This window comes from Exophiala xenobiotica (genome assembly GCF_000835505.1).
Source record: "Exophiala xenobiotica strain CBS 118157 unplaced genomic scaffold supercont1.4, whole genome shotgun sequence".
Classification (NCBI taxonomy): domain Eukaryota; kingdom Fungi; phylum Ascomycota; class Eurotiomycetes; order Chaetothyriales; family Herpotrichiellaceae; genus Exophiala; species Exophiala xenobiotica.
Window position 1 is genome coordinate 3,726,560 of NW_013562491.1, and position 24,748 is coordinate 3,751,307.

The window sequence follows — 24,748 nt, forward strand, 5'->3', positions numbered from 1 at the left end:
CGACCTGCACCTCGAAACACCCCCTCATACACTCTGATGACAAGGCGTTCTAGATCTCGAGCCTTGCAGCGATCGAAAAAGCAGTACCGCACCGAGGGGCCTTATATAGCCGTGCCGCTTATTCAGAGCCATATGTGGTTTGATCCGGTGGATTATCCGTCAAATGTCCAGTATACCTCCACCTAATATCCATCCACTTCATCATGTTCGCTTCCGGATCAGAACGCTAGAGACGAGAGGACTTGCGCACTAGTTGACTCCTAGCGAAGATATAATGACTACCTCTGAGACAGTATCATCAGACCTGAAGGATGCTACCAGGGTCTCCGAAATGGGATCCCAAGATTCATCGAGCCAAAACACGAATCAGTCGAGCTTGCTGAAAGCTGCCCACAAGCATTTCTGGGCACTGCTGTGGTGCCTGTACGGACTTTGGTGCATCTTTGCCAATAATTATTCCAAGATCGCTGGCAGCTCAGTGCTCGGAATACCTCAGTTTAGGAAGGATTTTGGCAAGGCATTTGATGGGAACTATGTCCTGTCCGCGAAGTGGCAGTCCGCATTCAACGGAGCACCTCAGGGCGCGTAGGTTGAATGCTTTCCTCACCTACTAATGCTAAACTCTATAGGGCTGTGGTGGGCTCTTTGACTGCTGCTTGGGTTGCGGACAAGATGGGTCGGAGGCTCACGCTCGGAATCGCTTTGGCTGTCCGACTCGTATCGATCACGCTGGAATCCACCTCAATTTCCAACCCAGTGTTCTTCGGAGGACGTTTCATGGGCGGCTTCGCCACTGGAGCTGTAAATGCGCTGTGCATGACCTATATCGGCGAGGTCACACCGCTGCCATTGCGAGGAGTCCTTACAGCAGCTGCACCTATAGCACTTATTCTTGGTTCTTTCTCTGCCGCGCTCATGGTCAACTTTACCGGCGATCAGCCATCGCGCTGGGCTTATCGGACTTCCTTCGTCTCCGGCTATGGCTTCGTTGGAGTCGCAGTGCTGTTTCTGCCCTGGATGCCCGAGTCGCCATGGTGGTTGATCAATCATGACAGAGAGCAAAGAGCCATTCAAGCTCTTCGGAAGCTCGGATATCCTACTGATGCTGAAGAGCAGGCTGCTGAGATGAAAAAGGTCCTCTCAAAAACAAAGGAGGAAACTTCAGGGGCGACTTATGCTGAGTGCTTTCGACGCTCAAACCTCCGACGGACAATTGTCTCAGCTATGCCTCTGACAATTCAGACGTTTTCTGGTGTGGCCTTTGTAGCGTCTTATGCGACCTACTACCAACAACTCGCCGGGTATAGTACCACAGCCAGTTTCCATCTATTCATTGCTCAACAAGTTCTTTCCGGTGCCGGGAACGTCTGCTCCTGGTTTCTTGTGGACAAGATTGGCAGGAGGCCATTGACGTTGTGGGGTATGGTCATTTTGACCGCGCTACTTCTCATCACAGGAGGTATGCAACCTGAATATCTTGACTGGATTGAGCATCAGTTTAACAGTGATAGGACTGGCCGTTTCAGCGACTCCTGGCGCCATCAAAGGCACAATCGCACTTCTTCTACTTTATTGCTTCCTGTACAACGCCACTATCGGAGCCACTGCTTTCTCTATCCTTACGGAAATTTCTACTCCTCGGCTTCGAGCAAAGACAGCGTCTATGTCCATCGCTCTACAGAGTGCACTGTTTGTAGGTCGTCATCTCCTGACGAGAGTAAGCTCCTGCGCTGACACTATGGTAGACAATGTGGGGATTTACACTGCCTTATCTTTTCAACCCCGACAAGGCAAACCTCGGGGCGAAAGTGACGTTCATCTTTGGCGGGCTTTCCGTTCTCTCGATTGTATATCTTTGGTTCTGTCAACCCGAATCGGCCGGCATGTCGTACGAAATGCTGGATGAGCTATTCATCAATCGGATTCCTGCTCGAAAGTTCAAGGCTTATGCTAAAGCAAGGCGACAGGAGTCCGAGCAGGGGCGTGAGAAAGCCTCGCAGGATGTGTGAACACAACGACTCTGTCACAAGTTGATAACAAGACAAAGAATGACTTGATCCCATTCAATGGTGTTGCTGCGACATGCAAAAAGACAGACCCTCACCATGACTTGGCGTGATGGTCAGTGAGCACGATACATGCATACCTACCCTTCCTCTCAATTTGCAAAAAGATGTGTTTAGTGGCAGAGCTGGGATTCGAGCCCAGGTCTTCCCTTCCTTCCAAGGACAGCATCCGAAGAGCTGTTGTATGGGAAAGGGAGATGCTAAACCACTGCACTACACTGCCGTTCATCTGTGATTGATACCAAAAGTGGTCGAATCATTATTTGAAGTGGCATATGCAGCAAGGCGGGCAGCATGGCGGTGAAATGAAGAAAATCTCCCTGAGCAAGACAGATTATTACATCACCAAGTATGGCGAGTCATTATGCTTGCTCAAGAACTACGAGATGTCTTCTTGGCTCAGTACTGCCAGACGGGAAGAAGTATAAAGGGGCGATGCTGCATGTGATTGTTCACTTCATGTGAGGTCCCAGCGCGGAATGACGGACGACAGTCAACTAGCCCCATGTTAACAGCCACAAGTCGAAACAGTGAACGTTTCCAGGTCGATGGCAGGGGATCGGGGGAGTAAAAAGAAAATCAATGATGGCGGCATCTGGATTTGAACCAGAATCTTCTTCATGAAGGTGGGAGCACACACGATCCAGTCCTGAACTTGACATCTTCGCCCAAGGACGACGAGCAAGTGGGAGCTTGAAGGGGTCCCCTGAGATGAGGATATGCTACCATTGCACCATGCCACCCGAGAAGGTATATTGTGGAGTAATCGGTGGTCTTGAGGATAAATGGATGGAAGAGAGGTCAGTGAAGAGCAGTGTGTGAATGAACAAGTGAACGGAAAGCCAGGGAGTGAGTGAGTGAGGTGAGCGTGCTCCTGTGATCGACTAAGCTGTTTCGCAGCCTGGGAGGTTCAACAGTAGCCGCGATACAAGCATGTCTATGTGAAGATGCATTGTACGAGTGAACAAGGGCGATGTCTCACAAGGACCTCTTGGACTTTGCGACTACGAGTGCTGAGAGATCAGAAACCGGTGTGCTGCGATGGGCCTTGTTGAGCATCCTAAAGCGCACTTTGATGTTTCATCCAGGTACTCGAAATGTTTGTCGAAATAGGCGAGAGGAAACAAACAAATATTCTTCGCTGGAAAACAAACTGCGGCCTCGACGACATCCTCAATTCGAGTAACAGCTAGAATGCCTGAAAGCCACCATGCAATCGACTTTGCAGCCTTGACTAAAACGCAGATCAAAGCCTCATCTGTCCAGATGCTATACGAGCTCGTATCAGCGTCCGGGCATAAGCAGCCGACGAGTCCCTGGCGCCTTCTCTTCGGTCAGCTCGACCAGGGATACTGGTCACTAGCAGTTGGTCCTGTGCCAGCTGGAGCAGTTTGACAATTACTGTATTGTTCCCGGTAACTCTCAGGGGTTTCGGCGTCTTGTTCTGATATCGACCATTCGTGAGAAAAGCGCACAAGAAGTTGCTCTGCAAGAAGGCTAGGTGCGATCAGGCGCATAGGCTCATGCGACCAAGGAACGGGAAATCCTACACTTACCAATATGAAATCATTGTGTTGTGAAGCGTTTAGTATCGCAAAGATGCCCACGGAAGGTATTGGATTCTGTCATGCTTTCCACGGAAGCGCTCGTGCCATGGGTCCAACCTTCTTCAAGTCAACACTGCAGTAGTCCATTCGTTAGGTTCGTTCCTGTGGGCGTATCCTGCGATCTGCAGGGCACATGTCCGGAATCCTCGATTCTGTAGGAGTTGCGAGCGCGCCTCTTGCATTATTGACTGCTTTGACAGTGTTGGCCTTGACGAATAGGTTGAGAGTTCGGCAAAGGCCGCTGCGAGGTGAGGATGTGGCTCCTTTCTTGGCCCATGCATTCTAGGTGACGTTGTTGACGTCTGCTGGACAAGCCTTTAGGTAAGAGACGAGTAGGAGGTGAGTAGGAGAGTGGTGGCGCGGAGACCAGTTCCCTCTGCAAGCGACAGCCAATGCTCCATAATGGCCCTGTCGATGATCGCTCCCTCACTGACTCCTCCATCCAACTCGGACGGGTTGTCGTGGAGGGTCTGAGACCGAGATTCGTCCATCAAATCTTCTCCGGCGATGTAGCCCAGCGGCAGTCCAATCGTCACCAGCGAGACAAGAAAGCGGTCGACTAACCCCAGATGCACCATGGAGCCACAGTTAGTTAGATGGGGCCCAGCACGGTCCAAGATGGGTGCCAGATGGCCGCTAACTACTCCGTACCTAGGTATGTAGCTAGCGTGCTAAGGTGCTCGCCATGCCCAAAGTCCGGGGTCGAGCAACCCATCGCATCTGAACCGCCGGCTGCGCCTCAAAAGCATCACGGCCTCAGGCTTTGACAGCAGGCACCCTTTTTTCTTCGTCTATTTCAAGCATTCAATCTCTAAGTGCAACTCCTAGACCGAATGTCATCCTCGACGCCAACATCGTCTAGTTAGAGACTTCCCCTCCATCGAACATCATGCCTACCAAGACCACAATAGTCGTACCAAAGCACAGTCTGGTCGACTCGACCGAATCCAGCGAAAAGGGTGTCTCTTCCAGACGACTCAAAAAGCGAGAAATCGACCGACGATGCCAACGTCAAGCCCGCGAACGAACAAAATCTCGAATAGCCTACCTCGAAGGTCTGGTGGATGATTTCCGGCGACAGGATGCCACAGGCCAAGTCACAACCCTGATGAAACAACTTCAAGAGGTGGAAGTCGAGAGAGACATGATGGCACGGACACTGAAAGACATCCAAAAGGCAATGGATATAACTAAGCCGTTGGGCCAGAATGAGGAGCAGTCGAGCAGCATCCACATTGAAGGGGATGGGGAGCGGAAATCGAGCATCACATCCCTGACCGACGATGCGCCCATGAATCTTAAAATCGAACCTGTCGAAGAGATTCCTCGAGTCCACGGTTTTGATATGGCCAACTTCACTTCTCCGCCTCCTAGCCAGCTCAAGCCGCAAGACATGCTGTTTGCTCCGGAAATCGTGCGCTTGGACAGTGACAGTCCGCTTTCCACGAGTCAAGTTCTAGTGCAGTGCAAGACCACCCGCGAAGAGAACCCAATGCCTTCGCGATGGGCCAACAATTGGGCCAAACCCAACAGTTCGTGCGCCTGTCATAGCCATTCGAAGCATGTACCCGGCCAACCTGTGCTCTGGCGAGGAAACTACTGGGTGTACGCCAACGAAGTGTTGAGCGAGCGCTTCAACTGGGGTGAAGATGTGGAACCGGCGACCGATGCCCTTTCGGACGACGTCCCCATCCGTGCATTACTGGAAGGTTGGGATGCAGTCGCCAAACGAGGTCCATTACATCCTTCATGGCAGATTTTGCGTCGGATCGATGAGACTTTGTTTCCCACATGTCCCAACACAGAACGTTTGGCAGTGTTGAGGGCAATGCATTCGCTTCTACAGTTCCATACCGAGTCGACTTCGGAACGCTATCAACGCCTACCGGCATGGTACATGCGCCGCCCGTCGCAGTCGATAGCCCATTCCTACGCGATCGATTACTTTGCTTGGCCAGGAATCCGAGAACGATTCATCTTCAGTGAACATAACTACTGCGAGAATGAATTCTGGCACTTGTTCTGTCGCAGTCTACGGATCCTGTGGCCGTACGAATTTCGCGACTGTTATACACGTGAAGTCGGGACTGGTCTGTACAAAGTCAGCCCCATGTTTGATCAAAGATTGTCAGATATCAAATGCTGGACGATGGGTCCCGATATATTCCAACGATATCCGGAACTCTACAGCGACATGCCTGCTTTCAATCATATACCACAGACCGTGTCAGATAAAACGTCCCAGCAGAAAAGGTTGCTCCCTCGGTCGACCTCGGCAAAAGCTTACAAGCCTCAAAACTCGGTACAGAAAGAGCAGAAAGAAGTGACCAAGCGTCCCACCGCTGAAAGTCAGTACATTCCGACGCAGCATAATAATATGCTTATCCAGCAATCACATTCTCAAGGGTACTTTCAGTCTGGGCAGACCGCCCATCAAGCGATCTCGAATCCTCACCTATACAATCTGGCGGACTACAATCCATTGATGGCTCTCGATGCGTTTGCCTATGGGGCAATCACCGAGGCAGACTTTACCAGTGTATACCAACCAAATATGCAGGACGGTTATCCAAGTGTGACATTCTGAAAGGCGCGAATCAAGACCAGGCTCTGCCATTCTTGGATTTACGATTGACGCCCACGCTCTTACTAGAAAGTGGGATGGGTAATAGAGCACTCCTATGGCGTACATCTACCACCACAGCTCCTGCAAGCTCCGGCACTTGTAGTCAGCAAGAGTCAGTCAATCTTCAACCGTGAGAATGTGGTAGCGAGCTCTTGTCAGTTCTGATGAGGCTGGTTCAATACGTTTCAAGATGTCAGCTATCTCGAGCGAAAGCCCAGCAATGTATGATGATTGCTGGCCTTGGGGTAAATGGGTCGGTGGTCGTGTCTCTAAAACACAATGAGTATAATCATGAAGATGAGAGCATTCTTGTTGATCAATGAATGAGCCGCACTGCCACAGATGATGGACGGAATGGCCTCCCCAACATGAACTGAGGCTGACATGCATCAAGGCACCCACCATGTTTGAACCTTTGTACAATTTGACCGTTTGACCTTCGGAGGGTTCTGCAAACACAAACAGAGCTCCTCCCACTACTGTTTGCTCGTTTGTAGAGAGAGAACAAAGGTAGCAGATGTCGCTTGTCAAGAATTAAAGACACGGATTTCTCTGTTGAGACGTCGGATGAGAAAATGCAGCCATTCCAGAGTCGTCTCTACACCGAAATATCACACCCGCAGAAGCCCAACTTCAACTTGCTCGTCGGATCGCAAACATGGATGACAACGATGCACAAAAGATTTGGGTCCCCATCACCGTTGTCGGCTCCATCTTACTATTCGTCCTGGTGTTCGGTTGTCTTTGCAACAAGCCAGATGCATTCGAACGAGATCCACCTCCAGATCTCTTGACCCGACGAAGAGGACAACCTGGATTTCGGATGCCGCCACCATCTCGACACCTACCTACCGGTGTGCCCTGGGAGGAAATCGTCAGGGCCAGCGAACGCCCACGACGACCTGAACCTATCTACATTGTGCGAGAACCACGAAGAGGGAGGAGCCCGCCACCAAGAATGGGACGCTATGGACCACGGTTTGACCCGGAGGATCCTTGGTTTGAAGAGAGACGACCGAGATTTCCCGGCGGATATGCAGGAAGATTTCATCCCAATCCCAGGATCATTGAGAGGGAGCCTCTGTTCAGATGACCTTGAACAGATGCAGCAGAGACGTCCGGGGGCGGTAAGGGAGCAAAGATGTGCGAGAAATGTCTATTCTGGTCTGGTGAGACGCAGGAATAGTCGTATGGAAAAAGTTCATCAATGTGATGGAGATTTCACAAAGACGGGGAGCAGGAGGAGGAAAAAATCGCTGCACTGTCTCATTTTCGGTTGTGGAACACACGCACGTGACGTCAATCTGCGACCATGAGCACGATGAAAAATGAAGAGGAAAAGTGAGGTGTGTTGAGACACCATGGCTCCTTGACTCTCTTTCCATCCAGCAATACCAAGTCAGTCATTGCTTCTTTTTGAAGATACTCCTGCATCTCCTGTTCTGGACAAACACCAAAAGCACCAATACAATATCATGCCGCCTTTAGCCCATGAACACCCGGCCACGAGCCAATCAGTACCATCATCTCTCAGTCGAGGCGCACAACAAACGGCATCACAAACGACGACAGGGCACTGAAGATACCCCAGATGCCGTAGATGATATCTTTCAAGTTGTACCTGGTTTCTGCTCTCACGGAGGTCCTGCGGTACGTTTGTCGATGCTGCAAACGGGATCTACTGTTGGCAGCGCCTCGAATTGCTGTCAACCCTGTCAGACATCAACATCTCAATCGATAGCGTTTGCAACCGCAAATTGAACGGACTCCATAGCTGTTGGTATCTCATCTCTGGTGCCAAATAATGGATTTCCCTGTTGAATGCTACTTTACATAACTGCATCCCAATCATTGTCCATACGCACAGGCTAACGCACACGCTCAAGCAAAAACGTCCTCCCTGTCCGCCCAGATATCCTCCAACTCATTGAAACTGCTGAAGTGAATGGGCCGATGCCGGTCATCGTAGAACCGCCGCGGCGTATCGATCTTGACGTACACGGGCCTCTTCTCCACGGTGGAGAAACTGGCGCCCATAAAACTATAGTTCCACGTCTCCGTCTCCGGCACGAGGAAATAACCCTTGATCTTGTCCGAGAGGAGGAGCTGCGTCTTGACGCCGAAACTCGTCGAAAAGCCCGAAGGGTTGTCGGATTGCGTGTCCTTGTTGGCGGCACCCCACGTGTACCCGGCGGGCGTGAGGGTCCAGGAACTCAGAGACACGGAACCAGGCGTGAAACTCACGGTCAGAGTGATGGTCTTCTTGTCCCAACTTGGATGTTGCGCCATCAGGCGAGCGTGCTGCGTCACGTCGGCGGCGGTCATGTAGGAAGGCTCGTTGCCCGATGCGGTGTGGATGATGCCCAAAGGTTCCATGGTCTTGAGGTACTCGTGCTGAGGGAGTTGGTGGGGCAGTTGGACTTCGCGCGTGCTGCCGACTTGAGGAACCATGACGATCGTGCGGATCTCCTTGACTTGGTCGTTGTCCGGCGGGGAAGAACCGTACAGGTATCCGGCGACTTGGACGCGGAGGTCGGCGATGGTGATGAATTTCTTGAGGATGTTCTTGGGCAGGATGTACGTGTAGGCGTCTTCGGCTTCGTGGATGTCGTCGCTGGATATGTAGATGTTGTTGGAGCGGTTGCGCAGGTTGGTGGTGGCAATGGCTCGAGTGCGCCATTCGGTCTTGGACGCGAAGGACTGTTGTTCGTATTGAGACGTCGTGGTCACAATGATCTCCTCGCCACGCACGTTTTGAGTCTTTGTCGTGACCGCGGTGAGTTGCTGCTGTTCTTGTTGTTGTTTCTCAATCTCGGCGGCCTGCTGTCGTTGCATGGACGGAGCAGAAATCTCCATTCCAAGAATGACGTCTCTTACTTCGCTGCTGGTGAGGGACTGGACGTTGACATTGTTCTTCTTGCCGTAGTCGTTCAAGATGAGGTCTCGGAGTGATACTTCGACCTTGACCCAGTCTTCATCGGACAGCGTGGGCCAGATGTGATGTGGCTGAGTGATGACGGTCTTGTCGGGACGGAGTATCAACTTGGTCTTGTCGGTATTGACATGCAGAGCTCGAAGGATCAAAATCAGTCGTGAGAAAGCTGTGTATGACGATATCGTCTTCAACCATTCGTCGTAAAGGTTGAACAGCACCATCTGTGGCTCCTTTGCTTGAAGGATCATGTCGGCCAACTTCTCGACTTTCATGGCAGCCTGGAAAGGCAATTGCAATTCCGAAGCTCGAATGGAAATGTTGGGGAAGTCGAGCAGATGAACTTCCAGCGGATCAAGCAGACCCTTACGCGTGACGATGAGCTGTTTGGGCTGTTCCTCCACGGGCAAGGATCTGATGAGTGCCGCAACTTCTTCAGCCGTCTTCCATTTGGCCAACTGTCCCAGACGTTTCTGACCCGCCCAAACACTGGTGTGGATGATCTTCAAGAAGAGTTGTCCGGTTTTGGGGTTAAACACGAATACCGCTCCGTTGATCGGCTTCGTCGTCAAATTGCCCTCAAATGTTTTGTGAATGGTGACCCGATAAACATTCGTATCATCAATGAACAGTTGAGTCTGATTGCTGAATAATTCCGAATAGTTCTGGGAATTCAAGAACTCCTGGGTGCTTTCAGAGGCGTACAGTTGGAGACCTTTTCTAATACGTTCGCGTAGCACATACAAGGCCGGATTTGCTTTCATGATCTTAGCCAAGGCCTGCTGGACCAAGGCCTTCAGACCAGGGAAGTATTGTCCGTATGCAGAGTAGAGGTTGTACGCCAGGTCAATACCGACCATCAGACCAGTGGCTGAGGGATAGATACTCATGCTGTCCGTCGTGTAATCGAGGTACTTGGCTCGGACGTAGCGTTCAATATCGTGAGAATCGTAGTCGCCGTAACGCAATTGTACGTCCACCCAGAACTTGTTGGTAGTCGTCGCCTCGATCTGATCTTTGGTGTCGAAAAGTAGCGAAGGTCGGGTGACGTTCCATTTATGACTGGCAAACAAGAGAATATCTGCACACGAGCTGTTCATCTTGTATGATTTTCGGGGGTGAATCGTCTCTTTTTGGACAGTCTCGATGCCCAGTTGCTCCAATTCCTGATCAAAGACTTGACACAAATCCATGACAACAGACTCGTGAATCTTCTGCCACAAATGGGCTCGGAAGATCTGACTAAAAACATCCGTCAGCACGTACTATTGTGATGGATGGGGGATTGCCCACATTAGAGAAATCTTCAAAGTAGGTATCTTTCCGTGCAGGAAAATACCAGTCAGATCGAGTTGGACTTGGAAGCCGACATAAACGTCTACAATAGTTGTTAGCGTTAACATTGAGGCGGGCGCCGGGGACAGAACTGACTTGCTCGATTTATGGTTGGCGACCACCAGAGAGTAAACCGACGATTCGGAATCTGGTTCAGACCACTTCGCTGGGCATTCGTGAGTTTCTTGTACTTCATTGATTCCTCTGCAAACCGTTAGAACATTGTACGAAGGGATAGAGCACTTTGCAACTTACCAAAACCGCTCGCTTTCTCCCAAAAGAGACCCTCCCACGATGGGAATGCCGTCGCTTTGAACAGAGTATGCTCCAAGATGGTCTCAACACCACCAAGGGCTTGAATGACATCGGTCCGGTAGGCGTTTAGATTCCACAATTTACCGTCATGTCGTTGACTAGTCCACCAGAACGGATTGCTCTTCATGAGCTGGTACTGCTTGAACTCGGTGCGGGCTCTGAAACCCTTGTCGAAGCTCAACGTGCTTCTGTCCTTCTGGAACAATGTGTTGATTCGGGGAAGGCCTCGATCCCAGCTATCTTCAAGATCTTCGAGTGTCAATCTGCGGTTTTGTTGCTGAGCTTCGAGTCTCTTCTGCGAGTATTCAGTCCAGACACGTTGTGAATCAATGAATTCGGCCTCCCAGGGTATGATGTAACGGAAAATATTGGGAATCAAAGTCTCTTCGTCGTGTGTCATACCGGCACGATAATGGGTGACGCCCGTGTCAGTCTGCTTGGACCATCGCTTGTCGCTGGTGGGAATGAGGATGTGCGAACCTGAAATCATTCCCAGACCACCCAATTCTTTGGGGGTATAGAAGACCGCCGGCGGGAAGCGAGAAGGCATCTTGGAGTTGAGGCCAATCTTGACACGAGTTTGAATCTTCGTCTCGCACTTCACAATAGTATCCAGCAGGTTGACGGTGGAAACAGCAGCTTCTCTGTAGTATGTAAAGAGCGCGATCAATGTTGTGTTCCACTTGTTGGCAATCTTGGTAAAAGTAGTACTACCGGAAGACATCAGGATCTGTCTGATCCGATTGTTGAACTTCTGAATGTCTTCTTCAGTGACCTGTAAGAACGCGTATGCCGTGCGCTCCTTCGTCTCATTGTTGGCAAGCGCCCAAACGCTGTCCTTGATAGGAAACTCTTCGTTTTGGTTTCGAATCTTGGGCAAGATCCGGACTTCGAAGCCGCACATGGAGAACAGCAAGTTCGGGTTGTCGCGCGAGTACACGCTCGCAAAAGTATCATCCCATTCGATCGTCGTGATCGAACGAGGCAATCTGTTCTTCAGATCCCAGAAGACAGCGCGACCAAGATTGACATCGTGTCTCATGAGCCTCATCCTGGAGTCACGAGGCCAACATTTCTTATTCTTGTAGCCGATCACGTTCTCGAAATTAGGATCTGGTTGTTCAGTCAAAAAGCGCTGAATGAGATCCTTCGACTCTTCCGCCGTGAATCTGAAAAATACCCAGATCTTGTCGATGTACCGTGTGTACAATCGTATAGGGTGTCTGGTCTCTGCTTCCCGGTCTCGGAACTGCAAGAAGTCGTTTGGAGCTGCAGGCGGACCAGCAAGTTCGCTGGCTCGTTGCAAACCAAGCAAAAGTAGGTCGATGACCAAACCGTAATACTGGAAGACGAACCCTGAGAACTGCAGACCTCTGATGAGGCCGTAACTGTTGGTGTGGTTCATGTCCTTGTAGTTCAGCTGGACGTTGTTCTTGGAAGTGATGTAATCAGCCATGTTGTGGTCCATGATCAGTCTCAGAAGACGGTTGAGCAATGTCAGATCAATCTTCTCGTAGACCTTCGACAACTGAGTCTCGATCATGACATTGCATTCTCCATCTGCAGTCTCCCAAACATTGGTCAGGTTGTTGATACCTTGAGCCCATTTGTAGACCAGCAGCGGAGGAACTTCTGAATCCGAAGGCTTCACCCAAGACGGGAAAAGACGGCGTTCGCTGGCTTGATACCAGAGATACTGATCGAGATATGCATCAGTGATCTTCTCGATTGGCTCGATATCGTAAACAGGGTTGATCGAGTTGTAGTTGTCGTTCATGTCGATGCCAACTTCTTTGAACGCTCGCTGGGTCAGGAGGAAACGCTTGATTCTGGCAAGAGTCGTTCCAGGTGAATCGTAAGCTTGTTCGATCAAGGCAAGCTCTTCTCGCTGGCTCTGATTCAATCTGCCTTTGACGGAATATGCTTCTCGTAATCTCTCGAGCGCCAGGATAAGAATCTTCGTGTCATGCTTGTAGGACACACTGGGGAAGGGAATGGGTGAGAATTTCCGCGACTCGAGCCAGTGGACAGTCGTGGTATAGATTGCCACAGCCTCTTCAGACGACACATATGGACCATCTTTCAGGTAATTGTGCTGTCTCTCCTGCTCAGCCTTGAGCCACAATCTTGTCAGACGGCCCAGGTTCTTCTTCGCAACAGTCTTGTCGACGGTAGCACCTCTCCTGATTCTCTCTCGGTTGTAATGTGCAACAGAAATCCACCAGTCAGCCTTGCTTTTGACGTACCGCAAGATGATGTTCTCGATTGGGGCCGGCAGGCCAGGAACTTTCCAGGGGATATTACTCTTCCAGCAACGCCATGCTTCTGACAAATGCTGGAGCACAGTATTAACCTTGTTCTGTCTGATACCCTCAGGCATCATATCCATCAAGTCAGCCATGACCGAAGCACGCAGCTCCAGATCAAAATGTGATTCGACACGCTGCTTGGTGACTGTCTTGGCTACACCTTTGCTATGACGGCCTTCAAATTGTCTTGACAGCAAATTGCCCAGCCATCTTTCCAGGAGAGGAATGATACCTCTCATGAAAAAGAGCCAGACGCGCCACGCCGGTTGCCAGAAACCACAACCAGGGCCTTTGCCGACGGGACCGGAGTTGAAGCGGTAGTAAATCAAGTGCTTTAAATCCTTGCACGATCGAATTTGGTGCATGAGCTTGTACTTGTACCGATACATACCCGTAAGCTGTCCAACATGGTTGAAAGCGTACAAGATACCGTCAGCAAGCTGGAAGGCGTCGATGTTGCCTAACCGATACTGTACTTGAGCGTCGACGATGAGCTTTGTCAATCTCAGAATCTCACGCATTAAGTGGAAGGCATTGCCGAATCTCGATTTCTTTCGTTCCTTGGTTGTCAAGGTCTTGACAGGCTTGAGGTTGAAATTGTAGTCTAGATGCAAATATGTCAAGTTCTTGCGATGGATAAGCAGGTTGAGCATATTGAAACCCTGTCGGCAAACTTGCAAACCAGCCTCAACCCAGTCGATGGTGGTTTGCTGGAAGAATTTGGTCTGCTTGAGCGTCTTCAGAAGATCTTGCTTGTTCTGAGCCTTTGGCTTCTTCTTGTGGAGCTCATTGAGAACATAGCTCTTCAGTAGCTTTTGGTATGATACTCTGACTTTGACTGGTTGGCCAGGTGGGCAGTGCTCAAGGTACCATTGTTTGACTAACGGCACGTCTTGAGCCCTGACCATCTTGCCAGATCTGCGGTCGAACGGGAAAGGTGCCCACCACAAGGCGATCGCAGACGCTGTCTCGCTAGTGTATAGCTCTTCATCTGCAAGGAAGGGCTCGACATTCCCAGGCAGCTCGAACTCATCATCCTCGTTGTTCCCAACACCGAAGACCTCGTCTTCATGGCTGACAGTGATATTCTTTGGCGCGACCGATCGTGATGAAATAGGATTTATGACAGGGTCGAAGTAGAACGCAGGAAGATTTGGGTCTTCTGCCCGAACATAGACAACCTGAGGATGAGAGTACCATGAAAGCTTCACGCTTCGAGGCAGAGAATTGTACAGATATGGAAATGCCACTCTGTATTCCGTCCGAATTGGTGCTCGGAAAATGATACGATCGATCGCGTTGAACTCGCCAAAGTCTTCATCGTTGGGGTCGATGTCCTTGTACAATGGCTCGAAGCGTGGTCCACCAGGAATAGCCACATTCAGCGCCTTCGCTGTGAAAAAGCTCGCTCGATCGAACATGTGAAAATAGTTCTTGTCGACCACATCGCTCAGTAGCTGGTGAGACAATCTGTACAGCGTGGCCATCTGCGGGAGCGTCAAATTCCACTTCTTGTAACTCGGCCCGTTGACATGTGGCGTGTCCAGCAGAGGTCGATGTTCATAGAACCATTCATAGACGGGACCGTCCTCGGCTTCATCTAATTCCAACTGGATAGGCTCAAGGGGTTCGACGTCCTCGATATTCTCCGACCAGGAAAGAGGAGGCTCTTCATCGTCGAAAGGTGGAAAACGCATACGCTTGAAATGTCTTCTGTCGCTCTTCTCCCTTCTCATGCACACCCACATTGTCGCCCACTGCGCGTGAAAGACTGGCTCAATTACTCGGGGTGACTCGTTGACCAGTGTCAGGCAACCATTGACATGGTACAAAACCTTGACTTCTCTAGCGCTCTCCCATGGCATCGGCATGTTCTCAAGTAGCTTGTACACAGCATGAGGCATGTATTTCAGGGCTCCCAGGTAACTGCGCTTGTCACTGCTGAACTTCTTCTGACTGACATCACCAATATCCTTGACAATCTTTCTCAGATGCTCCGGCGGCATATCAGCCTTCTGCGTCTCAACGAAACCGCCCTTTCTCTTCTCGCTGAATCGGTTGCGCTGCGTCCGGAGCCATTCTTTCTTCTTCTGCGCAAACTTTGCGATTTGCGGATCGATGGGAGGGCGATATCCCGGTGGAGGTGGAGGCGGAGCCATGCCAGGAGGAGGTGGTGGCCCAGCGTTCCAACCTGGAGGTGGAGGAGGTGGTATTGAAGCCATCCTGCGCTCAGGTGGCTGAAGGTGACTGTCACGATGAAAACGATGAATTGTCTGTTGCCTTTCGGAGGTGTATTGGTAGGTTTCTTACCATTCACTCGTACGGCTCGCTCTCTGCTTTGGCCAAGAGAGCAAGCTGGATCAGTTTTGATGATTCAGCCCGTCCATCCACCTGCTGAGAGGAAGGTGAGATGCTTGACAGATCTATTCGTGGTTGAAAGTCGAGTTCATTGCCTCCAACGCGGCGAGAACTTCTCTCGGATACATATTTTGCGGGGTCCACCGTAGTGATAATTTGCACTAGTCTTAATCGGGGAGACCTCGCCAAGAGTCACATCCACACACGAAATTTTTGGCTCTTCGAACGAACGGCCCAACGACGACGACTTCCAGCAACGGCCACCATTCCTTCATTCAACCCATTGCTCTTTCAATACCGTCGCAATGGCAGGCGTTAGACTTCAATACCGCCGACGCAACCCGTACGTGATCCTCTTCAACGAAGCGAGCACTATGTGATGGATTGGACGACTAACATGAATGCGCATTTTAGTTACAACACTACCTCGAACAACGTCCGTGTCATCAAGACCCCCGGCGGCAAGCTTCGATTGTTGCACATCAAGAAGCGAGGAACTGCTCCCAAATGTGGTGATTGCGGCATTAAACTCCCAGGTGTAGGTGCCTCGAAGTAGCCCCGGACGAGCTAAACAAGATGGGAATTTGGTCCTGACAATAGTGCTATATAGGTCCCAGCTCTTCGACCTAGAGAATATGCCACTACATCCCGACCGCAAAAGACCGTCCAGCGTGCCTACGGTGGCTCCAGATGCGCCAACTGCGTCCGGGACAGAATCGTTCGTGCTTTCCTGATCGAAGAGCAGAAGATCGTCAAGAAGGTACTGAAGGAGACGCAAGAGAAGAAGAGTGGCAAGAAATAAGTGACTCAAGGATGATGAGTTGATTGATCTTTTTCTTGACGAACATGAGCGCTCGGAAGTTGTCTCAGGGTATCCCACGACCGGGAAGACGACCGGTCGAGTAAGGCTGGAAGAGTTCTAAGCCAAAAGCAGCTGCATAGCGGGACTACACTCGGGTCCAAGACAAGGGTCTTAGGCAATCCTCAATGGAAATTATCAGACATGGCGAGGGTGTGAAGTATTCAATGCAAATGATACCGACATGGACCATCCTGTGACACATCAGCTCGTGCAAGACCACTATACCAATGATGCCATGCCGCTTTCTGAATTCGTTTTCGCTGGCTGCGCTTCACGGCAACGTGAATCCCAGGAATGACTTCGGGCAGTCCTGACCGAAAGTCTCGGTTCAGGCTACTGAAATAAATCGCCGATGACCCATCCACTGACATTCCTGCGGTAACGTGTGGCGGGGGAAATGTCGTACCCTTGAGACAGCACCATTGCACAAAGAAAGCGAAGACAGGCTGCCCGCCAACATGTGCTCAGCTCGCTCAGCGTCCGCAAAGAGTTGAGCCAATACCTTTGCAGACCCGGAGCATCCAGAGCATCAAGAGCATCAAGTGAACGCTCCACATGCATGTCAATGACGGAGGTTCTCTTGCATTACTTCCACAGGTTAATCCTTATGCTGCAACTGCTATGATCTTGCTTTCCACAACGATCGCAAGCGGAACGGCGCTGGAAGCCATGAGTGAGAGTGGTACTAGGTCAACCGTTTCCTCGCCCTGCTGCTTTTGTAATCAAGACCTCCTGATCACTTTTGATGAGCAAATAGTGCTGCGTGGTATAGTAGTACCGCACAACGGTTCACAACGCTTCGCCAGGGCAAGATTGCACCGGGACATTCCTGATCAGGAAATAAGTCCGTATATAGTCGGCGCTGGCTCTGGGTGGGCGCTTTTTTCAGAGGAACCACCGCTGTTGCCATCGAAATCAGTGCTGAGGCGGTGTTTGCGGCCGGAATAACAGTGAAGCCTCACAAACAGTCCACTGGACGTCGAGAGTTACGAGCATCCGATTGAGAAGGGGCTGTCTCATGGGCTGTTTTCTCGTGTATCACAGCGCCGCTGTCAAAACTGTCATATCTGCGGGCTCCCATGACGTGGACCTCGTTGGGAACCTGTCGGGGGATTTCTGTTGACTGCTGAAGATCGGGTTGTACAACATAGCTGGCAGAGGGGTCATCCCTCTTTAAGGAGGCAGGTGATTCTGGCGAAGACGCCCAAGGACCATCGGACAGCTACATCCGCTTTCAGGAACAACTTTGATAATTTCCCGTCCATATGTATAGACAGCCCACTCAGACCTCTCCAGTTGTCCGAGTCCAGTCAGTAACTTCACGAGCAATTCGGGGTTGGTGGGGGCTCGGGGCTTGCTAGGTGGCACGAAGGCACCCGCGCAACGAGACTTTGCTCCAACTGCAAAGTTGAAGACGACTCGAAGCGCTTTAGCCGTTTCTCATCATCCTTGGTTCCTGTGCGATCGACGATAGATAGCCAGCTTGACTGGCTGAGAAACGGGTGAGATGGAACACCAGGATATTCTCAAATTCTGCTGGTATGTGAACGTTTTGTGGCCCTTGTCCGCCAAACGGACAATGCTGCGATGAGCTGAGGTCATGCATGTCAGAGGCGCTGAATGAGAGCATGAGAAAATCGCCGCTGTCTAGGCGGAAACATTCCCGACGATGCCGTAGGGCCGCTCCGTTGTTCTCAATCCGACTTTGGGCGGTTGTTATGACAGCGATACCAGGGCACCAGGAAGCTTCACCCGTCCCATGGAAAAGCACCTTCAAACGTCCATCTACAGCCATGATTCGCCGACCTCAAAAGACAAGGGGATGGCCGTGCTTCATAGAAGATCCCGGTAATAGTTGCGGGAGGGCATGACGAACAGCACGGCGAGCAGGAGGACCGTGATACAAACAGCAAAATTTCGGGTATCGACTTCTGCCGTGAGCTTTGTCGACCAATGCTGATTTGGGGAGAGGGCCAGGTTGTATTGTGATACGTTACCTGACATATGTCAAGCACGTTTTGAGCAACTGACAAGGAACAGGGCGTGCGGGAACTTGCATGACAGGATGACACCAAAACGGTCGTAGGTGTAGGAGGAGACGCAGATCCTTACTTCAAGCTCATACCTTAACAGGGAGTTCGGCTGTAGTCCGGTGTGGAAGCAAAGATCTGAAGAAGGGAGTCGGAGAGATTCAGCGCTGGCACAGGGTGAAGGCACTGCACTCGACTAATCCGAGATCTTTTGCTTCGCTAGAGGCCGATACGAATCGATCATACCATGGAGATCGGTAGGGGCTGGGGAGACGGCTTCAGGTCCCGAGCTGGTTCTGAACCAGATGCATATCCTTGATTTTTTTTCGACCAGCATCCAATTTTGGACGTGGAGAATTTGTGTACAGGGGTGTATCATGAGCTTTCCAGATCGCCCTCTGTACCGGTTCAAGATCTGCCAGTCGTTGTCCACCATGAATGGCGCTTCAAAGAGGTTGATGGAAATCGGAGAGCCGTTGGTTTGCAGCATCTGCCGGCCACGGTCGGCGGAAAGGTAACGACTGTCGACCTCGTAGCTAGAGCGTTGAAATTCGAATCGTGTTGTAGATCAAGGATAGTCCCGTCCCGGGCCCAGTTGCTCCATCGACTACTGCCGGTCGAGCATCTCCTGCGATCATCAAAAGCAAAGATGCATTTAAGCGAGGCTGTTGAGATCGAGTCGATGGAATTCTGCAGCTTTCGTTAGCAAGATCAGTGAAGCTGATTGGGAGTACTCTTACTGGTGTCCGAAGCTGCCAACTGATGAGATAAAATTGGCGAGCAAGCTCGTATACCTCCGCTATGTTGATAGTGTCGAACGTGGTGATTAGACCGCATCTCGCCAGGACGTTTTACCCGAACCCTTGCAAAAAGAACAATCTGTCGATATCAGCTCGAACTGGCGGTTTCCTCCAAGCACGAATCTTCAGAGGAATCGCTCACACATGGCGGCGATTTCTGTTGGGGACCCATGTGAATCTTTGATTGTCCGATGTCCATTGTTCACGCGAGTCAAGCCTGAGTGGGCTTGGAACGGTCCGGACCAGCCAGCTATGGTATAGTCGCGAAGGACAGAGAGCCTGGTCTGTTGTCGCGGAAGCAGGATCATGCAGTAGTGTACCAGCTGAAGTGATCTTTCCATTGAAACATCGAGGATCGCGCCAACCCCGGGTTGTTTGGACATGTGGTCACTCTGCAGTTGGAATCAAAAGCCCGATTTGGAGTCAGGCTAGATGGCTGAAGATTGAGCACGCCTGGTCTCCATATCCTATTATCCTTCCTCTCGACTCGTCATGGCGGAACTATTGATTGGGGGATCAAAGTGGAAAAGACTGCCAGCGCAGAGGGCCAGGGCCATGAAAACCGAAGTGGCGTTGCGAGCGTGCAGGCGACTGGTAGCGATGCCCATTCTTGCTGAAGAAATTTGGCCACTCAGATTTCAAAATCTTCCACGTCTCGACTCTGTCAGGGGGCCCTGGTCAAGTTTGCATCAGAATGAGCAATTCTTGGGGATAGCCGTTGAGACCTGGTGAGGCTGTACAAAATACTGGCACGAACAAGCTAAAATTAATATAGTATCAGACAGCATTGAAGTGAGAATTGCATTTGGTTTTTGGACACCCGGGGCCGAGCAGGTAGGGTCAGCTCAAAGTGGTCACTACACCTGGATCAAGTAATATACATACGTCTCTGATTCAAGGTAATCATCATACTGTATTCTTTCGTACTGTGATCCCCTGCTATCATAAGGCTGGTCCTCAGCAGCATGGCCATACCCCCGTAGCTCGTGCATGCATTGACAAAATGGCCAACAATAACAAACAAACCCTACATAACAGCCGACTACTGTCGACCCCTGACTTCATCGGTATCATCCCCAAGATCTTGCATATCTTGATGCTTCCATGCAGTCGAGATCATGCACGTCCTCTCTGGTAACCAATCGCATCTTCACGACTGGCCCTCAGTCAGCCTGAAAGAGTCCCAACTCGTTGACGGATTGCTCGAGATTTGGTCGCAAAAGGATACTCTGCAAGCGCAAGCTCTCGTCACAGTAGCTAGTGCGTTGCAGGTCAAAATCCATCGAGGTTTGGGGAGAAAAGGACGAATGCTGCATCGGTTCATCTGGAAGGGGCTGCTGATCATCGATAGGCGTCATGGGCCAGCTTCTCACTGTCGGTCGTAGCTCATGGTAGTCAAAGCTCTGGTAGTCACTGACATCCGAATACGGAGTGGCGGGACTGGCTGTGAGAGGAGTAGACGTGACAAATGGATTTTCCTGACGCCGTTGTCTCGCAGCACGGCTGGCAGCTCGACCTCCCTTTGCTCCCGATCTTTGTCGTTGTATTGCAGGGGTGCGGTGTCCCACGTGGCGTTTGCCACCACCAGTCTTTCGATATCTTGTTGTTGATTGCACCCCGTTCTTGATGGCATCCTCGGTGAGTACCCAGACGCTGTTGGCTTTTCTCGAATTGGCGCAGGAAGTGTCCCTGTCATTCTCGAACGCCTGCGTTGTCATATTAGCTTGGCCATGTGTCCTAATCTTCTGCTCTCACCTTGTTCATGGAGAGGTTGTGCCTGATGCTGTTCTGCCAGCCATTCGAGCCCGATTCTTGAGGTTTGGTGGTATTGTGACGAAACCATTCATAGATGTCTCTCAGCATCATCCTGTGCCCTGGCGCCTGCTTCAGTGCTTCGTATATCAGCATAGCGTAGGGCTTGTCATCAAAGGTCTCCTCTTCTTCGACCGGCACTGTTGGATGACAGTAAGTGAATTCTGGAGTTGTTGACCAGGCACTTCTGCTGTCGCTCTCATCATAATACTGGTAAGTCGAGAACGGAGACGACACGAAGTCTGCTGTGTAGGGATAGAATGGCATTCCAGCCATGTTTGTGTCAGCGCCGTTGTGATTGTTCACGAAATGAGGGTAGGCATCTTGATTCGTCCATGTAGGTGCCAACTCCAGGTCGGATAGTTGGATCCTTGTTGTTGGTGGTGCGAAGTGGCTGGCGTGGACAGTGAGTGCGTCAATGGGCTGACCATTCTGGTCATCGACCTGGAGGAAATGATGGATGTCTTGGAAGTTGTTAGGTTGGTAGAATTGTGCCTGTGGCTGTTCGCAATTCACACTTTGTAGACTGCAAAGGCTGAAGGCTCTCTGAATGTCGATGGGAATGTTTGGGTCCACGAGCTCATATGCCTCGCATTTGTGAGATAGAGTATCGGCTTCCATTTGATCACTTCGGTCATGGAAAGCCATTAGGTACGAAAGGACAAATGCTTGCTCTTGAGTCCAGTACAATGGCGGATTCAGCCTATGTGTCTGTTCAAAAAGCGGAAAGGTCCTTCTTGCGACAATGGAGTGTGATTTTGTAGATTGAAGAAAGCGGCCAGAATATTAAGTATGTAGGGCCAGACAAGGGAGATCAGGGAACAGATGTGCCGCATCCGAAGTGGGCAGGTGGTCTTGGACGTGCATATGACGGTACGTAGAGAAAGGAGAGGATCAATGCAAACGAGAGGGGGGAGGAGCGGAACGCAAACAAAGGGTTCTGAGGTCAAGCCCATATCCGTCCTTGCAGGATGAAAAGACCGACTAGAGTCAGGTCTGTGGATGTCGGTGAAATACAGTACGTACTGTATCACAGCTATCCAGAATGCTTCCGGGCCTGCTCAAACTTCCTGACCAATCAGTAGATGAGCGGAATGCGGAGCCTTCTGTGCTACCGCATGCACTTCAACGGCTATCCTGACACGGGAGGATGCATGGCAGTTGGACTCAAACTGCCAACCTGCAGTAACCCACAAGCACCCTTCAACCCGCGGGCGAGAAAATTTGACTTTGTCCAAATTTCTTTGCATGTGTGGAGATGAGTAGGGATACTGATCAGAAAAGCCACGCTGGAAATCAAAAGCCTTGGGGATGGCGGCCGGTCAAACAAGGGTACAAGGCTGAGCGAGTAGGGAATAGTCCATGGTGCCATTGGAAACATGCATGTCCTGCCGGCCAGCAAGGCTAGGCGACTGCAAAACAAAGCGGCCAAAGCGACCATGCAACTGGCATGCATGCAGAGCTTGTACCTCTTGAGGGTAGATGACGCCTGGGGACATCATGGTCTTGACATGCAGCGGCGCCAAGGAGGAGAGGATGAGGTTTCGGTACCTGCAGCTTTGAGCTTTTCATGATGCGATGAAAGCAGCAAAAAGAGCCTTGATGACTTTTGTTGAGTCAATGGAAGCTGTGTAGGTAACCGTAGATGGTTGTCAGAAGTAGTTTCTTTAGTTGGATTGAGAGAGCCTAAGGTGTTGAGATAAGATAAGATGTCCTGGGCATGTCTTGGCGGCCGGAATGCTCATTTCCCGGATTGCCGAGGCTACTAGTAGGTAGATCACGTGGTAGATACTTGTACGGAGGAGCGCTGGTACAGTGACCGTTGGGTGACCGTCTAGAATGGCATCCGCATCATCCCATTGGAGACTTCTCCCCTTCTACGTCAACATGCAGTTTCATTCTTATTATTCCCCGAAAGCCGATTATGCTGATCATCCTGCGTTGATGTAAGTTGGCATAGCCCCATTCAGAACGAGCAATTTGCCAATTATCACCCATCTTCGACTCGCATCACTGGCGTAAGCCAAGTGAAGTGACCACTGTTACCGACCTTTCATTCCCAAGCTTTCCGCGAACATCCTACACAGTCAGAGTCCTTCTTGGACATATTACCACCCCAGCAGACGATGATTATACCCTCTCGCGTGCTCTCCCTCTGTTGAACGCCATCAGTCCACGATGCCGGAAGTCGTTCGCGGCAGTCGTGCCAGTCTACAGCTGGATCGAAATGCATCCCCAGGCACGCCCTCGCAAGAGAGACGAGCCGTCCACTTCGGTCCCGAGAGTCCACCTCCGGATGACGTTCCGACACCGGGAATAAACGCAGTCGACACTGGCCTCAGCACTGATTCAGGGCGAAGGCGGAGTTCCCAGCACAGGAGGAGACGGACTCAGGACATGACCTCGCCCGAACGAGCCGCCTACTATGACAGTCGTGCTGCAACCAAAAGAGAATTCCGCAGACGAGCGAGCACCCTACAAGAATATTACCAGGAACACCCGGAGCTGCTTCCGCAATTGCCCTTCACATGGCGCCATGGTCTCAAGAGATGGAAATTGGGCTTCACGATATTCATCATGGTGGTGGATGCCTGCGTCGTCCCTATCGTGTTATACTATTCCCTGAAATTTGCAGGCCATGTACAAGGGTGGATAAGTATGACATCGTCTCTTTGCGGGCCTTGACACACGCGCTGACAGACCGTAGTATTCGCAGTTGTTGCTACCATCTGGGGTGGGCCAACATACGTCGAATTCGCCGTTCGATCCTGGAGACTGATCAAAAAGGAAAACTTCTTTCGGCCATTGGGCACATCAAATCGATGGGCGTTCGACATCACGCATTGGATTTCAAGTTTGACAATCGGAGCTGTCACCGCCTTCCTCATCATCGGTAGCGCACCCCATATAGTATGGATACGCGTATTGTCCATGCCAGCTCCTTCAATCCTTTACTGTCTCGGGGGAAGTGTGTTTATAATCACCATGTACAGCCTTACGGGTCGAAAAGCACCATTCCGAATAAGTTCTACACCCAAAGGTGGCGAAGTGTATCCTGGAGTCTACTATTTGATAGAGGATATCGTTGCCGTCAATGCCGGCGCCGGCAGGCCATTCCGCGAAGCACTTGCGGCCCGATATATCGCGAGCCCTCGGTTCAGAAGGATGATCAAAGTTCAGTCTTTGTTTTGGTCGATACCATCACTGATTGTTGCCATTGTCTGTACAATCATCATTGTCATTCATCCTATCTCTAAAGAAGTTGGATATGGTATTGGTACGTGTATTTCGGCTGTCGTTCAACATATCTTTCTTGCTAACGTGCAGTCAGGATGGGGTGTCCCTTTTCTATGGATGGGTATCTGGACCGCCATCTCTGTTCCTTGGATTCGACGTGACATGCACTTGGAGACCATCACCTGGGAAGAAGACTTTGGCATTGTTCCTGAAAAGAAGCACAAGCACGCCACGTCTGACACAGACCAAGAGCTGCCGCCAAATGAACCGAAACTACCTGAACCAGTACATACATAATCCAGTGTACGGTGCATCACGTCACTTTGTTATAAAGATACCCTGCTGTATTTGCGAAAGAGCCTTTTCGAAAGCAGTGAGCGTTTTTCTCTTCTCGGCATGTCACATTCAGGGTTGGGATTGACGGGTGGGAGTATCATCATGAGCGGAGAACGAACAAAT

At 50.8% G+C, this 24,748-nt stretch overlaps 7 protein-coding genes, 1 non-coding gene and 1 pseudogene across 10 annotated transcripts; 5 read left to right on the forward strand and 4 right to left on the reverse strand.

Moving 5' to 3' along the window:
* The first annotated feature begins 10 nt into the window (after positions 1–10).
* Positions 11–2,196, forward strand: PV05_07571 (uncharacterized protein). Its single transcript, XM_013460410.1, has 4 exons — positions 11–585; positions 630–1,459; positions 1,512–1,693; positions 1,746–2,196. The coding sequence occupies exons 1-4, from the start codon at positions 275–277 to the stop codon at positions 2,007–2,009; spliced, it is 1,587 nt and encodes a 528-aa protein (XP_013315864.1). The 5' UTR covers positions 11–274; the 3' UTR covers positions 2,010–2,196.
* On the reverse strand, positions 2,184–2,289 carry PV05_07572. The gene has a single exon. It is a non-coding gene; the product is annotated as a tRNA-Gly (tRNA).
* A 363-nt stretch (positions 2,290–2,652) lies between these two features.
* On the reverse strand, positions 2,653–2,809 carry PV05_07573 (annotated as a pseudogene). The gene has a single exon. The product of its transcript is annotated as a tRNA-OTHER (tRNA).
* A 1,753-nt stretch (positions 2,810–4,562) lies between these two features.
* PV05_07574 (uncharacterized protein) lies at positions 4,563–6,260 on the forward strand (the record flags this gene model as incomplete). Its single annotated transcript, XM_013460411.1, has 1 exon — positions 4,563–6,260. The coding sequence occupies one exon, from the start codon at positions 4,563–4,565 to the stop codon at positions 6,258–6,260; it is 1,698 nt and encodes a 565-aa protein (XP_013315865.1).
* A 697-nt stretch (positions 6,261–6,957) lies between these two features.
* Positions 6,958–7,392, forward strand: PV05_07575 (uncharacterized protein; the record flags this gene model as incomplete). Its single annotated transcript, XM_013460412.1, has 1 exon — positions 6,958–7,392. The coding sequence occupies one exon, from the start codon at positions 6,958–6,960 to the stop codon at positions 7,390–7,392; it is 435 nt and encodes a 144-aa protein (XP_013315866.1).
* A 508-nt stretch (positions 7,393–7,900) lies between these two features.
* On the reverse strand, positions 7,901–15,635 carry PV05_07576. Of its 2 annotated transcripts, XM_013460413.1 has the most exons (5): positions 15,501–15,635; positions 10,822–15,437; positions 10,663–10,770; positions 10,525–10,609; positions 7,901–10,473 (listed from the first exon to the last, which is right to left on the reverse strand). In XM_013460413.1, exons 2-5 carry the CDS (start codon positions 15,410–15,412, stop codon positions 8,181–8,183), a joined length of 7,077 nt encoding a protein of 2,358 aa, XP_013315867.1. In that variant the 5' UTR covers positions 15,413–15,437; positions 15,501–15,635; the 3' UTR covers positions 7,901–8,180. The 2 variants fall into 2 exon arrangements, with proteins under 2 accessions (XP_013315867.1, XP_013315868.1); XM_013460414.1 differs by having other exon boundaries at positions 10,822–15,635.
* Positions 15,636–15,786: 151 nt separating this feature from the next.
* PV05_07577 (60S ribosomal protein L34-B) lies at positions 15,787–16,604 on the forward strand. The gene is made up of 3 exons (XM_013460415.1): positions 15,787–15,891; positions 15,963–16,086; positions 16,159–16,604. The coding sequence occupies exons 1-3, from the start codon at positions 15,854–15,856 to the stop codon at positions 16,348–16,350; spliced, it is 354 nt and encodes a 117-aa protein (XP_013315869.1). The 5' UTR covers positions 15,787–15,853; the 3' UTR covers positions 16,351–16,604.
* Positions 16,605–20,166: 3,562 nt separating this feature from the next.
* On the reverse strand, positions 20,167–21,700 carry PV05_07578 (uncharacterized protein; the record flags this gene model as incomplete). Its single annotated transcript, XM_013460416.1, has 2 exons — positions 20,167–20,946; positions 20,996–21,700. The coding sequence occupies 2 exons, from the start codon at positions 21,698–21,700 to the stop codon at positions 20,404–20,406; spliced, it is 1,248 nt and encodes a 415-aa protein (XP_013315870.1). The 3' UTR covers positions 20,167–20,403.
* Positions 21,701–22,918: 1,218 nt separating this feature from the next.
* PV05_07579 (uncharacterized protein) lies at positions 22,919–24,744 on the forward strand. Its single transcript, XM_013460417.1, has 3 exons — positions 22,919–23,708; positions 23,760–24,329; positions 24,384–24,744. Exons 1-3 carry the CDS (start codon positions 23,231–23,233, stop codon positions 24,584–24,586), a joined length of 1,251 nt encoding a protein of 416 aa, XP_013315871.1. The 5' UTR covers positions 22,919–23,230; the 3' UTR covers positions 24,587–24,744.
* Positions 24,745–24,748: the final 4 nt, after the last annotated feature.

What these genes read in the sequence shown, in the direction of transcription:
- PV05_07571 (XM_013460410.1), top strand. Translation starts at nt 275, where the DNA reads ATGACTACCTCTGAGACAGTATCATCAGACCTGAAGGATGCTACCAGG. An exon ending in AACGGAGCACCTCAGGGCGC is followed by an intron (nt 586 to 629) that starts GTAGGTTGAATG and finishes TAAACTCTATAG; the next exon opens with GGCTGTGGTGGGCTCTTTGA. An exon ending in GCTACTTCTCATCACAGGAG is followed by an intron (nt 1,460 to 1,511) that starts GTATGCAACCTG and finishes TAACAGTGATAG; the next exon opens with GACTGGCCGTTTCAGCGACT.
- PV05_07579 (XM_013460417.1), top strand. Translation starts at nt 23,231, where the DNA reads ATGCCGGAAGTCGTTCGCGGCAGTCGTGCCAGTCTACAGCTGGATCGA. An exon ending in CCATGTACAAGGGTGGATAA is followed by an intron (nt 23,709 to 23,759) that starts GTATGACATCGT and finishes GACAGACCGTAG; the next exon opens with TATTCGCAGTTGTTGCTACC. An exon ending in AGAAGTTGGATATGGTATTG is followed by an intron (nt 24,330 to 24,383) that starts GTACGTGTATTT and finishes ACGTGCAGTCAG; the next exon opens with GATGGGGTGTCCCTTTTCTA.
- PV05_07576 (XM_013460413.1), bottom strand. Translation starts at nt 15,412, where the DNA reads ATGGCTTCAATACCACCTCCTCCACCTCCAGGTTGGAACGCTGGGCCA. An exon ending in GGAGAAAGCGAGCGGTTTTG is followed by an intron (nt 10,771 to 10,821) that starts GTAAGTTGCAAA and finishes AACGGTTTGCAG; the next exon opens with AGGAATCAATGAAGTACAAG. An exon ending in GCCAACCATAAATCGAGCAA is followed by an intron (nt 10,610 to 10,662) that starts GTCAGTTCTGTC and finishes CAACTATTGTAG; the next exon opens with ACGTTTATGTCGGCTTCCAA.
- PV05_07577 (XM_013460415.1), top strand. Translation starts at nt 15,854, where the DNA reads ATGGCAGGCGTTAGACTTCAATACCGCCGACGCAACCC. An exon ending in CAATACCGCCGACGCAACCC is followed by an intron (nt 15,892 to 15,962) that starts GTACGTGATCCT and finishes TGCGCATTTTAG; the next exon opens with TTACAACACTACCTCGAACA. An exon ending in GCGGCATTAAACTCCCAGGT is followed by an intron (nt 16,087 to 16,158) that starts GTAGGTGCCTCG and finishes AGTGCTATATAG; the next exon opens with GTCCCAGCTCTTCGACCTAG.